Source organism: Sinohyriopsis cumingii, chromosome 17, assembly GCF_028554795.1.
Source record: "Sinohyriopsis cumingii isolate HCF-2022 chromosome 17, ASM2855479v2, whole genome shotgun sequence".
NCBI classification, from domain to species: domain Eukaryota; kingdom Metazoa; phylum Mollusca; class Bivalvia; order Unionida; family Unionidae; genus Sinohyriopsis; species Sinohyriopsis cumingii.
Genome location: NC_142977.1, coordinates 57,614,333 through 57,630,489, shown reverse-complemented (window position 1 = coordinate 57,630,489; position 16,157 = coordinate 57,614,333). Strand labels below are relative to the sequence as shown.

Below are 16,157 nucleotides of genomic sequence, written 5' to 3'. Positions count from 1 at the left end.
TGAATTTCACAAATACCCATTTAAAAAAGGCCTTCTGACTTTCCAGAGTATCAATACTAGCATAACCTCTATCAAAATTTGCCCTGCAGAACAAAATAAAATAAAACATTTCAGAGGTGTTTTCATGCGATAATTATCATCAATGAATCTGAGTGCAAGTTACCTGGATCAGCAATAGCAAATTTTGAGCTGCTCAAGCTGGCAAAGCAAGATAAACAATAAAACACCTCAGAATTGTTTTATGCATGATGAATTATAATCACTAACTTTCAACACAATTGATCAGGATCAGCAACAATAATAGATCATTATTTTATTCAACATTATCAACAGACACACACTGATGCCACAATGATCCCCCAATACGCAGATTAGAAGTTATACACACAAGAAGAAATCATGAACAAATCCTGAAAAGGTCACAATGGATTATACACAAGCGCAACTATCATTGCCATAGCTAAGATCTAAAAAAACTCAAGATTTTTGGTAACAATTATTTGCTTCTAGCACAAGTGCTCCTGAATTGTTGAATGATCATGATCATGAAATGTCTTCAGATATTTATAAATGATCAAGAAAACTCACCTGTGCTATGTAAGCAGACTGGGTGCAGTCATTTACACTTCAAAGTTTGCCATGAAAGATGATTTAGCCACAATGATGGATCTTACCAGGGTTGGATGTGATGAACTTGTTGTATTTTTAAATAGGTATTGAAAGCTGAAAACCAACAACGTAAAATCCACTGATATAAACAACAGGATCCCCCAGGTGAGGTCATGGGAAATTTTCCTGACATCAATAAGTTAATCAGAGGGTAAATGAGAAATTATGTCATATCCAAGACAGGTATTGGTAAACAGATCCAAATGAACATAATAAAATCTGACAATATTATCCAAGGTGATGTGAATATGAATTGCAATTGGGTTAAAATTGGGAGATCCAGTCAATGACAAAGGTGAGGCAAAAAAATGTATACTGATGATAAAATACAATGCACTGATACAGTTGAAGGTGAACATTAGGCAGTTGTCCACATTAAGGCAATCAAATACATACCTGCAATTGAAGTGTTACATGACAAAATAATGGTCAGACAAATGTATAACTGAAAAGATCCCATATACGATAATGTAGTGTCTGATGATTATATGTTTGAGCATGGAACAAGATTTCTTGATATAATAACATTAATGCTGGCAATGTATCATTGTCCAGGGTTGATATATACTGTTCCAGGGAAAACTAATGCCTCATGGCCTCAGAGATCAATCAGGTCCAAGGTAACAAATGAAGGTAAAAGAAAGCATCCATGTAATTTCATATATCAATCAAGTAATCCAGACAACAAAATAAAACATTTAGTGTACCCATAAAACTATCCATGCAAGGTAATATTATAAGCTTGGGAATAAATATTCACATGGAGTTACATCTTTATGTGGTTGTAATTTGTATTTAACCTCAGCCAATTCACTAATTGGTATTTTATATTACAATAAATAACAGTGAAAGCTCTTATGATGATAAGATTGTTGGTCATAGAACCTGACAATGAAGATAAAGTTGCCAAAGTCTTGGATCAGCTGGGAGAAAAAGCAGACATAGAAAAAAAATTAGTGCCACTCATGGATGAATATCTACACCAATCTGGAGTTAAGCACAACATCATATACTATCTTGTATAATCAAAAAAAAGCTGTACTATCAAATCATCATACATCCAACTCATGGTCAACTAGAAGTCTTAGTACTGATCATGGTAGTACAAAAAGTGCAAAAATATTTGAAAGAAATGTAGTTTAAGATAAACTGATAAATATAGACTTGCTGTTACTGTGCTTCAAATGAAGATAGGTCGCTTGATACATATAATTAGAGGAAGTCAGGAAAAAAATGTAATGGTACAGTAATATTGACAGAAAAACTACAATAAATACATGGTGTGTTTAATTCTCATATGTTAATACTTGAAAAGCTTGTTCATTATGTGCATGGCGCATTATTCATCCTGGACAATGTTACTAAAATCATGAATCCAACAGATGCACTATAAAACTGATCCCCAACATAGCATCGATGCACAAGTGGTGGTGATACTCAAGACACCATTGATGCACAATGTAGTACTAATGCTCAACACAGCATCAATGCACAATGTGGTACTAATGCTCAATAGAGCATCAATGCACAATGTGGTACTAATGCTCAACACAGCATCAATGCACAATGTGGTACTAATGCTCAACACAGCATCAATGCACAATGTGGTACTAAAGCTCAACACAGCATCAATGCACAATGTGGTACTAATGCTCAACACAGCATCAATGCACAATGTGGTACTAAAGCTCAACACAGCATCAATGCACAATGTGGTACCAAAGCTCAACACAGCATCAATGCACAATGTGGTACTAAAGCTCAACACAGCATCAATGCACAATGTGGTACTAATGCTCAACACAACATCAATGAATAATGGTACTGAAAAAATGAATTCCACTAAACCACAACTGCATGACAAAACATGCAATACACTCCTTGGATGCCAAACTACATCCTAGAAAACTTTAAAACCTGACTACCTCTCAAAGAATTATGTGTGCCTTGACTTTCATTTTGTGTGCAACTCAACTTATACTAGACCATCTCCTCAATAAGAAAAAAAAACATTTTTACTGCAAAAGTGATTTGAACCTGAAATGTCTTGATCAGCATTACAGCATAACTCTCTAACTGGGGGTCCCAAGTGGCCGAGTGGTCTAAAGCGCTCTCCGTTAAGGATCACTGCCATTTCACCTCTGTCTTCATGGGTTCGAGTCTTGGATTCAGCCAATGTGGGTATGTGAGAAAGCTTGCCAGTAGCTTCTTGTGGGTTGGTGGTTCTTTCCAGGGTTTTCCCAGGTTCTTCCTCCACCATTAATACCGGCCGCCATGTACAGCCTATCATGTGCTGAAAAATGGCGTTAAACCCTACAACAACAACAAAACTCTCGAACCAATCAGGCTATGGAGAACTTTTACACATACACTAAAAAATCATGTGTAGAAATAACCACACTGGGGAGAAAATGCATAATATGCCCCATCTCACCAACAATAATATTAACCTTGACTGTTGACAACAGTTCAATGCAACAAATCTAGTTTCTTCTTTAAGAATTAAAGCACAGAGAACTCTCTTGTTTAAGTGACGTGCACCAGCCAACAAATGCTAGACTAATGAGTCATTCAATGACTGGTTTAAGGTAAAGTCACAACCATTAAAAAACAAATGAATGCTCTCACAGGGACCACACATAATTACTGGTCATTATTTTTCTGTGGATCTGTGTTTGTTTCTATGTCAAAGAGTCTATCAGATAAATAGTTATATTTGATCCACAACTTCCCGTCTGTAACAATGATATCCATTATTTTTCTCAACTCATGGTAGCTGACATCAGCTTCGATTTTGTGGATGAATTTTATCACACAACGTCAATGGTTCTGTAATGATTTCCATTCAGCATGATAAAGATCATGAAGACATTTTTGGTAATAATCATTTATATCAAATTTTCTTTATGCCTATAACCCACTTGAGATTTTATTTCAATATCTCAATCATAAGTTGTTTGATTTGCTCACCACAATATTTTCTCAGATTCTTTCATGACCATGATTATATGTTACGCTAATATTTTATATATTATTGATTTTTCTCCATACACCATTAACACAAACCAATTGGTCAACATGATGTGCTACTACACGTCTCACAAAAATCATGTAAAACGGCAGTTCAAAGAAAGAATAATGGGAGCTAAGGGAGGGTTACATTTGTTTATTTTAGGAATGGCCAGATAAGTTCTGATGCTTAAGTCTTCAGCTAGCCCCCACATGATTCTCCTTTATTTTAATTTTACTAGCAGTTGTTATTTTGTACATTATATAAAATATGGATGTACAAATTTTTAATTTTACCTGCACCAGCAACCAAACAACAACTATGCACCTTACAATGTACATTCAGTTACTCTATCTACAAAATAGCATGTCTGTAACACTGCATTTGCCATTCATGGCTTCAATTTTCCAAATTACAAACATTTGAGCAGAAGGAACAAGGTTTGGTTTGAAATCTGTAAGGTATGATGGAATTAAATATTCCTCGGCCAGACTGTAACTGTTCCAGGTTAACAAGAAAATACTTTTGATGACAGGTTGGGTGAAATTCATAATGGACCAGTTCTCTTTCTCTGAAGTAGTTTCCATCGAAGGCAAAGGTCACATGATGGTTAACAGCATGTGCTGTAGATATTAGAAATGCAAGTAACTACACAATGAACTTCGAAAATATACGTCTTCTTTACTGATGCAAATCTTGATTAATCAAAGTGTGCCGTAAAAATGTTGTTCCCTATCTACTAAGGTCAATAAACCTCAGATATTTTTAACAAGTGGAGAAAATTTTACTAGTAATCATTCTCAAAAACACTGGTTGATGATGCCTAAGTTTGGCTAAAATTGGTACATTCTTATGACAAAATGGTGATATGATTGTTAATTTCAGATAATATTACAAAACATAACTCAACTTGGCTTTAATAATTGTTTTGTTCCATAACAAAATATTCCACTTGTATGCACTGTTCTGTTTGGTTGTTGTTGTTATATAGTTTAATGCCATTTTTCAACACAAGATAGGCTGTACATGGCACCAGTACAAATGGTAGAGGAAGAACCCAGGAAAAAAAAAAAAAGAACCACCGACCCACAAGAAGCTACCAGCAAGCTTTCTCACATTCCCACATTGTCCAAGCCTGAGACTTGAACCCATGCAGACAGAGATGAGATGGCAGTGATCTGTAATGGTGAGCACTTTCGACCACTGAGCCCCATGTTCTGTTTGGTATATTTTCACATACATTGTCTATACACGGTCTAGTACTTTTAAGATATGTTACATAATCAAATCATTGTGGAAGACCCAAACTGCCTATGCAGCTCTAAAGGAACATAATTCAAGGGAATTAACCTATGTTACCTCAGGCTCCATGTTGGCAGAGGAATTATCTGCCTTTGGAATTTCCTTTTCAGGAAAAGAAATGTCTATATCTGGATCATTTTCATGCTGCAAAAGCCACTCCATGGCTGACATCACTGACATGCTGCAAATGAAAACAAAGTTTTGCTCCTGAGATATTATACCAGTAGCCTTTAATCTCTTAAAACAGTAGTCTCTAATTTTGCTCCTGAAATAGTACCCTAAGGGATAGTTTTAGTATCACAGCTCATTACATTCAAAATTGTCCACAACCCCAAGCTCTTCCCTCAAGGATTTTATCAGTCTACAAATGCTCTGCACATCTTGGGACCACCCCTATCTTATTACAATGCTAGATGTCTTAACTGGTGTAGATGGCACTCTACAATATTACTAATGCATGCACACATATCCTGACAAAATCACATAATTCACACATTTCGTTGAAAAGAATGGGGATAATGAGTATGGTTTATGCCAAACAAAAAAAGACTAAATTTCTAGCTGAACTATACAGTTGTCACAGCAATGCAGCTTGCATAAATGTCTGAAGAATATGGTTATGTCACATGACAGACTAATATCCAGTCCACTTTGAAACCAAACCAGACCAGACACAAACAAAAATCTATTAAATTAGATAGCAAATGTAATCATATCCAGACAAATTTCAAAATGGTCTAGATCAGATAAAAATTTTATCAGACCTACAATGATTTTTAACAATGTTTACAACAATAAATTCAACTTTTCAAGAGACCTGTTTAGCATTCCCAGTTCTTTCTCCAAAATATACAAAGACATTGCAAAAAATGCAGAATGTTTCCCCTGAATTTTCACTATTTGAATGCACTGACCAAGACAGCACTATAGCATCTTCAAATCTTCCTCAGTAACTTAACTCTGTTCTAACCAACCCCATTTAAACCTAACTTTTTGTCATTTTTTATTTCTTTCAATTGAAAACTGTCATACCTGTCAAGTAGTTTCAACTCATAATTTATTTTTAGTGTCTTTTCACAAACACCAAGCTACATGATGCAACCAATAACTGATATCTTTTAAAGACATTGTCCACTCCAATAAGTTTGTTGAAGAAAATAAAAAGTTATTATGAAAGCAGATTCAATCAGGTCATTATGAACCCATACAAAATCATGCTACACTTTTATTTGAAAACACTGTCAATACAAAACAAGGTTTTGCTTATAAGCAACAGGAAATTTCTTATTGTACTCATGCATCTACCCCCACCCCACACTCATTATCACCTCAAATTTACACTGATTTCAGTTGTTACATATTCAGCAGGACAAAAAGCAGAACACTCCGTGGAAGTGGCACATGAACAAAAACTATACAATGTACAATACAAAACCCTGCTCTTACTCCTTTTGTACGGGGGAAAACTAAAAAAAAGGGCACAAGAAAGTCCTGTACCCAATTTTGAGCCCTTTACATGACACTAGACCTTACCTACCTGTTGAGAAGTAGGGCCTTCTTTGCCCTGTTTTCTGGGAAGCCCATGTCAGTCAGCTGCTTGACAGAACTTTCATCAATCTTGGGACTGGGAGGATCACTAAGGATGGCTGCAAGAATTTAAAAGTCAATGAAAAGAGAAACATCATCATATCTAGCTATCAGACTTTACAGAAATTTTAAAGCTTTCTTTGTTAAAAACAAAGCGTGTTTAAATACAAGTGTAGACTTTCTTGGCCAACTTTGAACAATAAAAAGGAAACAGATTTTGTCTTCTAAAGATGATAGGTGAAAAGCTTCAATCTTGCTTAACATAATATTTTAATAATTAGAAAATCAAGGAATGTGTTGTTTTATTTAAAGTGTAACAAAATTAAGAAATCCACTTTTTGTTAAAGTACTATAGAGTAATGAAGACAGTAAGCAGCACTTATGTGCACAAATCACAATTTTATTTCCATACAGCAATTTCAAAATATGAAACATTTCGATGAATCCTTGACTCAGGGCCAACTCGGATTTGGGCATGCAAAGTACGTAGTCCAAATTGAGATTCCAGAAAAACTACATTTACCTTTTACTTATCAAATAATTTTAAGTGAACGAAGCCTTGTTAGACGAGATAAATTTTACTTAAGTTCAATTCTGATCTGCAATTATACAAAAAACTTTCAGTTATACGAGCCCCTGTTTCAGCAACCTCCAATATCCAGCTATGCACTTGCATAACTATGTCTATAGGATTCAATGACATCAATAGCTAGCTGGTACTAAAATGTAAAATGTAAAATATATGTAAAATAGATTTCCATTAAATCATGTGGGGAGGACATGGACAAACTTGAATATCGAGCATGGAATACAACAAGCTACCTTCAGCTTGCTTGAAGATTTTAGAAGCTTCAGGGTTCAAACATAACAGCTTCTGGGAGGTTTCTATCAAGGAGATCAGAATCCGCCTCAACTCTGTTTGAAACTGGAAAACAAAAATGTGTGAAACTGAAAAATGGCCAAGAAAGCCAAAATCAACCCTCTTCCAAATGTCCCCTCAAAAAAAAATATGAATGCCAAACTGCATTGTCTCAAAACTAACCTAATCACAAACCTTAAGCAAACAGATGAACATTCATGACAGAGCATACAAAATCAGCCAAAATTAAATTTCAAGAAAATCTGAATAACTTATTAAAACAGGATGACAATTTTAAGAGAATCTAAATAGATTCAAAGAAGTTAATGTGATCAGAGGCACTAAGAAGTCATGCACTAAAGAATTATGCCAGTTAAAGTGGCAAATTTCCATTTTCTTATATGTATTGGTATAGTGTTTTTAATTTTTTCCATGATTAAGAGTAATGCTTACCTGATTTTTGTCATAATTCTAAGAAAAAAATGTTACATTAATCTGAGTTCAGGGCTGAAGTTTTTCCCAAGGAAATTCTATTGCGTCTAAGTCAAGTAGAATTAGTTTCTATAGGATTTGGTAAACAATTATTCATTCCTATTTTATGACCAATCTCTGGAATAATTTATTTAAATTACTGACTGGAGTTACAAAGTGCTCATCAACTATTTGGACTAAAATGCTACATTGGAATTATTGAGGACTCATTCAAAAACATTATGGATTTATATGTCATTGTGGTACATCAAGACATTCAAGACTGTTGGAAATCATTCAGAACATTCCATACTATGGTCTTATGATAGAACAATTATATGGAACCTAATTCACAATACCTTGTCGTTTGTTTTGATATTGCATTCTAGGGAAATAATTTATCTGTTGAATTTTACTTAAATTTTTGGGTTCACTTCCTTTCTGTCAGAAAGTTATTAAGACCACAGTATCATATCAGTTTTCTCAAATCAGCATGGTTTTGAATGTTACTCGTAAATATTGCACACTGAGATCTATCTAAATCAAATGTTCAGTTCACTAAACAGTTTCTGGATAAACACCAAGAACCTTGCATGAAAAGAAAAAATAAACTTCCTGGCATCCTGGAAACTCATTCAACATGCTAAAATCATGGGCCCTTAGAAGAAATAATGCATATATGTCATGGGACATGAACACAAGCCTTTCATGCTCTTATTGAACATAAAAGATCAATTTTGTAATCTTTTTAACTCACCCTTTTAAAATCATCTACATCTCCTTTTTTAGCACTAGCATCAGCAGTCTTTTCAGTACCTCCTTCTGCCTGGGACTGTGGAATACCTTCTGTTTCTCTTTCAATGGTTTCCAGAGTTGGACCCTTCCTATTGTCTTCTATCTGCTGTAAAATATTTAGTAATACCCTTCAATACAAACTATTAAAAGCAGCATATACCTTTTTAAAGAGCAATTTCCTGCTTTAGCAATGTTATTTTTTGTATCAATTGTTGAGAAAGTCATATTATTTCCCTTATAGAAAATTCAAAGCACAAAATTGTGTTCAAAAGACATTTTTTCATCTTAGCAGATGCTGATAACAAAGTGTTGCTAAGAAACCACATTTAATTTTGTCATGTTGGTCATCTGCGATTTGCACGTTTTGAGTACAGCGTAATTTATGCACTCCCCAGTTTATAGACTGAACATGTTTAACATGAGCAATAGGTGAAATCTGAAATATGTGTGTGATTTGGATTTTTAACGTAGCTTTAACAAGTTTTCAGTCATATCGCTACAATGTCTGCAGTGTGGCAGTTTATAGTGATGTCTAGCACTGGGGCATCATGCCGCAGACATGTAGCATGATGTCCCCACCCAGTCACATTATCCTGACACAAGACCGACCAGTCCTAACACTAACCTCTTAATGCTGAGCGCCAAGCGAGGCAGCTGTTTAGTACCATTTTTGTAAGTCTTTGGTATGACTCGGCCGGGGATCGAACCCACGACCTTCCGCATCCGAGGCGGACACTCTAACCACTATGCCACCGAAGCGGTGAAATTTGAAATAAGTAGAAGGTTTACATTACTTCGCATCAGTGTAAAGCTACCAACTTATTTTTTCTCTAATAACACCTGCTTCAGTCTATTACGAACTGTGATGATATCATAGGCCCTTGAAGAAGGGAACTACAGCTGTACAACAAGATGTAAAATTTATGTTTTTAGCTTTAATGAGTTAATGGATTTTCTGCAATTTCTCTAGAAATGTGCAAGAATCAATATTTTTGTAACTTTTGAACTGTATCAATGCAAAAGCAAAAAAACAAGAAAGAAACATTCAAATTTAGTGACATCTATTAAATTTGCTCCAGCTATGTTAACTCATTATCACTGAGAGCTTATTTTCATTTTCATGTACAATGGGTAGAATAGACTGCTTACTTGTTATGTCCGATTTAATACAAGCACATCTGATTCTGATACTTTGCTTAGATATGTATAAAAAATATGGCAGATTGGCTTTCTGGTCCACACATAAGTAAAAAAGTGAAATTTGGACTTCATGTTTTTGCTTTCTGTAACATTTTTTGTGTTTACTGAACCCAAGATTTTTCCCTGCATATTTCTTTACACCCCAAATCCCAAACTTATTCTGGGGTTTGTGAAGTTTCATCTGTTTGTGTTAAGTTTGGCCAGGTCTGCTTTAGGGCTAATGGGAGGAAGTCATAAGATCCAGACAAAAGTCCAGTCCTAATGAATTTCAGCTGTATTTTTGTAAGGTGAATAGATTTCATAGAATAACTATATTACTCCGCATCAGTGTAAAACTATGCCCTTCGTTTTATTCTTTAAAGCCACTTGCTTGGGTCTATCTTTAACTATAATGATGTCAAGAGGCCCTGGAAGATGGATGCCACCTCATGAAAACATTGTGCCATTCTGCCCTAATGAGTTAATCTAGTATGGGTTCTTGTGCCCCAATGTTACCATTCCTGGAATGAGCAATTCCTTGTTTTCTGCTTATTGTTGTTGTTGTTGTAGGGTTTAACGCCATTTTTCAACACAGGATAGGCTGTACGTGGCGGCCAGTATTATTGGTGGAGGAAGAACCCAGGAAAACCTAGGAAAGAACCACCAACCCACAAGAAGCTACTGGCAAGCTTTCTCACATACCCAAACTGGCAGAATCTGAGACTCGAACCCACATTCTGCTTATTGTAACCTTCTTTTAGTTTTGTTTATTTAACCCATAATGTTTGCCTGCTTATCTCCTTTTACCCCAAAATCCCAAAGTTACTCCAAGACTTATGAAGGTTCATCTGACCGTGTCAAGTCTGGTCAGGTCTGCTTTAGATCTAAGAAGAGGAAGTCCAAAATCCAGACAAAAACTCCAGTTCTGAAGAAAATTTGGTCTGAAAATTGCTGTATTTTGTAATGTGAATAGAATGCGTAAAATGACTACACCACTCTGCATCAATGTAAAGCTATGTCTTTGTTCTTTTCTCTAAAACTACTTGCTTGGGTCAATTCTTAACTGTGATCATGTCAGAGGCCCTGAAAGAAGGGTACCATTCATAACACAAAACTGCATCTTTCATCCATAATGAGTTAATCTAGTATGGGCTCATGTTACCCCCTTTTTTCTATTCCTGGAACGAAAATACTAAACTTTCAAAATCATATCTCTCTCCTTCCCTCTCTTATCATACTTTAATCAAGCACTTAAACTATTAAAAACTGAATCCACTGTACCAAATGTCACTTTCTTGTCTGTTTTACTATAAAACAGGGTTTTTCCTAAATAAATCACTATGTGATAGCAATATTTCTTCCATGTACACAGATAAAAAAAATGTTTTCAAGAATCTTTCTTCCCCTCATTCTTTCAAGTTCCCATTTAATGCACAAAAAAGTAATGTGTGGCATAGTTAACACTAACCATATATGTTCAATAGCAGAAGATACAAAACTAAAGAAGAACAAGAATCCCTTAAAGGGACTGACATGCCACTGTCCAAAACTAATTTAAAGGAATTCAACACAATACCATATCTTCTTTTTTATCTGCTGAGTGTTGAAACAGAGTTTTCTTTTAACCTCATTTATGCATCAGAGACCCCCAAATATTTAATCTGAACCTCACTTTTGACACCAAGGTTTGTATTTTAATCAATCTGACCCCAGTTCTGAAACCATCTCTGGTATTCTTTTGTAAAGATTTTCAAATTATCCACTCTGGGTGAAAACCCCATGTTCTTATGATCATCCATTCAAGAAAATAGGTGCCTATATAACTCGAAAAGGTCATGCATTATGTTAACATTAGATGTCCTACATATAATATATTTTATTACAAATCACAGACCTGTCTACTTAGACTCCTGTCAGTTCCTCCTTCAAACTGTGAAGGAACAAGTCTTCTCCTTAAAAGTAAGAGCTCATCTGCAACAGAAGAAATAAGTGTCAATGGTCTAGATTCCAAGAAATCCATCATCCTCTAAAGGAGTTATAAATACATGTACAAGAATAGTGCACAGCAAAGGCTGATTGACACAGAGTTCAACAGAGCACATTAAGGTGGGCCCTGTCTATTACAAGCTCAGATTCTGACAGCTTTAGTAGAACAAAAGTGCTCATTCTAAATAACTACATTATGAATTAGTTTATTTCCATTTCAAAATAAAAATGGAGTTCAAAATGAACAAATTCAATGGACTCTGATTGAGGCTGCATCATTCTTTCTTTTAATGATTGTTTTCTTTGTCAAAGGCCCTCCTGGTTCAGCAATGAATCCTCCCTTCCATGCACTTGCTTGAGTCAGTTACCGTTTTTATAAAACACACCAGTACTTCAAACAATTTCATCTATTTTAAACAATTTACAGGTTCTGCCAAAAGATCATAGAACTTTTTACTAATGAAATCACTTTACAGATTTCCCTAGTCTTGGTCATTGACTTGTTTGTTCTGTGTCTGGTTTTGCATGTGTGTGATGAGATTTTAAACATACATACAGTGAAAAGAAGATATGCTAGTAAATGTGAGTAAAACAATGAAAAAAAAGAAGTCAAAAGATGATATGCTAGTGTCTGAGTAAAACAATGAAGAAAACTAAGTCAAAACATGATGTGTGTGATTTGGATTTTCAACGAAACTTTAAAAAACTTTCAGTCGTATTGCTATAATGTCTGCAGTGTGACAGTTTTTAAAGTAATTTACAGCATTGGGGCATCATGCCAGACATGTAGCATCATGTCCCACCCAATCAGATTATCCTCACACCAGGCTGACCAGTCCTAACACTAACCTTTTAATGTTAAGAGCCACGAATTTGTATAAGTCTTCGCTATGATTCAGCAGGAGTTTGAAACCTCCCACATCCAAGTCGAAAGCAGGCTCTATCCACTTTGGCCACAGGTGTCACTGTGTCTGGTTTTGCACCGGAACAAGTGTGTTTGTGACCAAGACTAGGCTATCCCACTACTGAGATCTTCTACGCACGGTGTATGTTCTAACCAATCATTAAATAATATTGATTTATTGCTAATTTAGACCAACGAAGAATTCTGGGTCTGCAATTGCAAAAATAGCAGGAGTAATGATCAGAAAAATTATCCTGAAACAGAATCAGAACCATGTCTTTTGGATGGAATAGCTAAAAGAGCAAGTGTCAGTTAAGTATGTTTTTACTGCGTAATAAACTAAACAGTTATTGTTGCTGCTTTTGTTATGGGGTTTAATGCCATTTTTCAGCACAAGATAGGCCATACATGGTGGCTAGTACGACTGGTAAAGGAAGAACCGGGGAAAAAAACCAAACCGACCCATATGAAGCTACTGGCAAGCTTTCTCATGTAAACAAAACAGCGCAAGAGGCCTAAATGCACATAACACTGAACAAATTTCTCTGCAAAATAAATATGATAGGAATCAAATGGTATGTATGAATTTCTATAAGGAATTCAAATGTATTACTTACAAAAATCCACTTAACAAAAAATATATAGGTATCAACATTTTCAGCATTCCTTTGTTTTCCAGATTTTCCATGCAAATATTGACAAATTCCAGTCTCAATTTTATTACTCTGCTCGCAATTTAGAAAGTCAGTCCACAAATTTGTAATGCTAAACAGACTACTTGCCATAAGTGGCATTTTTCTATATGTGTACTGAAATAGCTTAGTATACAGTGGTTCCTTTCATACATTTTGTGAAAACTGACATTCAACAATTGTTCAGGAATTTATTTTATTTTCTAACATTACTAGCTATGGCTGAGGACAACAGTATAAGCTTTAGTTCAATGCTGAGCTGAAGGCATGGATGCCTTAGCAATTTGTATAGGGGTTCAACAGCTGCTAGACCACAAAGTGGTCATTTCAAAGAGAAATCCATAATAAACAGCAGGTGTCTGGAAAAATCCAATACTACGGATAAATTGAAGAGGGATTCCATTTGCTGTCTGGATGCAAAGGTCAGTCCACATAATTAAGACACCATTTGCAAGCCACCAAAAATCTAGACTTTGTACAAGCAGACTGTCCACCACTGAATATGTCTCAGTTAAGCTGTTTTCCACCATGGCCAGGAATGTCAAAAAATAAAAAAACGAGCAAAGAATAATTTGTTGGGTATTTATCTAAAGACCAGAACAAAATGTAAGTATCACCTAAATGGACTCTGCAATCACTGAAACAGAGTTAGAAATCACTAACAAAAGGCCTTTTAAATGTATCAATAGTCTGTTGGCCAAAAAGGTATTTCCAGGAATCCTAGACAATTTGGTTTCTTCCTGAGTATTAAAACCCTCTGATATTCTTGAGAAACTGCAACATATCAAAATTGGTAACAAAAGTATTTTCTTACATTTGATGTAGAATGTTCAGAATATACATGTATGTGCAGTACAAAAGTCTTAATAATAATAATAATAATAATAATAAAATAATAATAAAAATAATAATAATAACAATGCTTTATTTAAAGAGGGTGACTCATTAGTCAAGGACTATTCACCCTTGAGGCCCTCTTAAGGAGAGTATAACAATGCACATTATATGAAGATAGCAATAATTAGTGTTTATTTTAACATGTTTAGTATTAAAATACTAAATTCCATTATCTATTAGAAACACATACATGCTCATGATATCTTTTCTTAAATACTCTAATATTTTTAGCAGATTTTACATGTAGTGGAAGCTTATTCCACAGAACTGTACCAGAGTATTGAAAACTCTTTTTAAATTGCTCTGTTCTTGGTTTTGGTATTAGAAGGTTTCCATGTGTTTATCATGGCCTTCAACTTTGAACCTGATAACATTGATTGAAGCTCTCTGTACTTACCTTAGACTATGCCAAAATGAAAATACATGCTATGCATGTTACATCTGCAATATTTTGCAGGAGATAAAAAATGTTTTTATTGAAGTGTTATCATTCCTCTTCAAAAATATCCAAAAATCTGGGCTAATTAACACAAATATATTCATGCTTGTTTGTGTCATCAGGCATATAATTCAGTAGTAATGCCATGACTTTTGACCTAACAATCAACGTCAGAGTGCTTACTATTAACTTGTTTATTGGAATGTACATCAATTCAAAGTCTGGTCAAAATTAATTTATATATGTATTAATCACTTCATGGCCTCAATTAAGTACAAAAATGCAAGCAGTGACTTTTCACATAACTTATGACAGAGTCAATTAGGTCTAGTTTTCAAAGCTCGTTAATAAAAGTGTGGACATGTTGTGGTCAGATCTGAACCATTTTCATTCAGAACCTAATAAACACTTCCAGAAGTGTCTCAATGAAAATCCCATGTCAGTGCCACCATTCAAGAAAAAGGAATAGTGATAATAAGAATTTTGAGATGACCATGGTGTCATGTTGGAGATCTGATGAGCAACATTTTCATTAGAGCTAGCTACATAGAGCACAGAACCAAACAGACATGATGAGAAGTCTTTTATCAAAAACCCAATCTTAATATGACCATCCATTCAAGAGCTGTGTTAAAAAGATTTTCATGATGGCCACCTTAGCAACTATAATGGAGGTCAAAGGGCATGTCTTTAAGTGAATCAATAGGATCATGTGTTAAGATGAGCAGCAACAAGATTTATAAGATGGCCATCATGGTGTCCACACTGGAGGTCAAAGGGCATGTCTGTTAGGCACCATTTTCACTTAGCACCAACTAGACATCATCTTTGAGTGAAAACCTCCTGATGATGCAACCATTTAATCTACACTACTTTATTTTGAGGCCAGCTAGTCAGCATAAGAAGAATTTTAGTGAAAACCCATGATGATATTACTATCCATCCTGGAGGCATAGTGATAGGATTTTCAAGATGGCCACTATGTCAGCAACATTTACCAAAATTTCTAAATAGTATATAATGACACTTAATCTAACCAACTAGAAACTCAAACTTTCAGCACAATATATATGCTAGGAATACAGCTTACACCTACCTGGACAAGTCATATAACATGGCACACCACACATTCATATTAACATTTAGATATTATGGTATGATTTACCTTTACTATTTATAAAATGTTGATTGCATTTCCCCACAAAATAAAAATATCAACATAAGAAATGCAAATACTGAAACTTTAGAATGCAAAGTCCAAGATAATTGTGCCATTTATAAAGCCATTAACATTGTGCCATATCAAGCACAACTTGCAAATTGTGTATCATTTGCTTGAGGTATTTTACTTCTTATTACACCAAGTT

At 35.0% G+C, this 16,157-nt stretch overlaps 1 protein-coding gene across 2 annotated transcripts in view; it reads right to left on the bottom strand.

Moving 5' to 3' along the window:
* Positions 1–16,157, bottom strand: part of LOC149778831 (ubiquitin-associated domain-containing protein 1-like) — a 42,037-nt gene that overhangs the window by 16,875 nt on the left and 9,005 nt on the right. Inside the window, exons 2-6 of one of the 2 annotated variants that reach the window (XM_089939579.1) lie at positions 11,767–11,843; positions 8,656–8,799; positions 7,391–7,493; positions 6,519–6,627; positions 5,039–5,162 (exon numbers count right to left, since the gene is read on the bottom strand). In XM_089939579.1, the coding sequence (XP_089795705.1) occupies positions 5,039–5,162; positions 6,519–6,627; positions 7,391–7,493; positions 8,656–8,799; positions 11,767–11,843 (557 nt within the window). The remainder of the gene's footprint in view (positions 1–5,038; positions 5,163–6,518; positions 6,628–7,390; positions 7,494–8,655; positions 8,800–11,766; positions 11,844–16,157) is intronic. The other variant, XM_089939580.1, reaches the window with a different exon arrangement.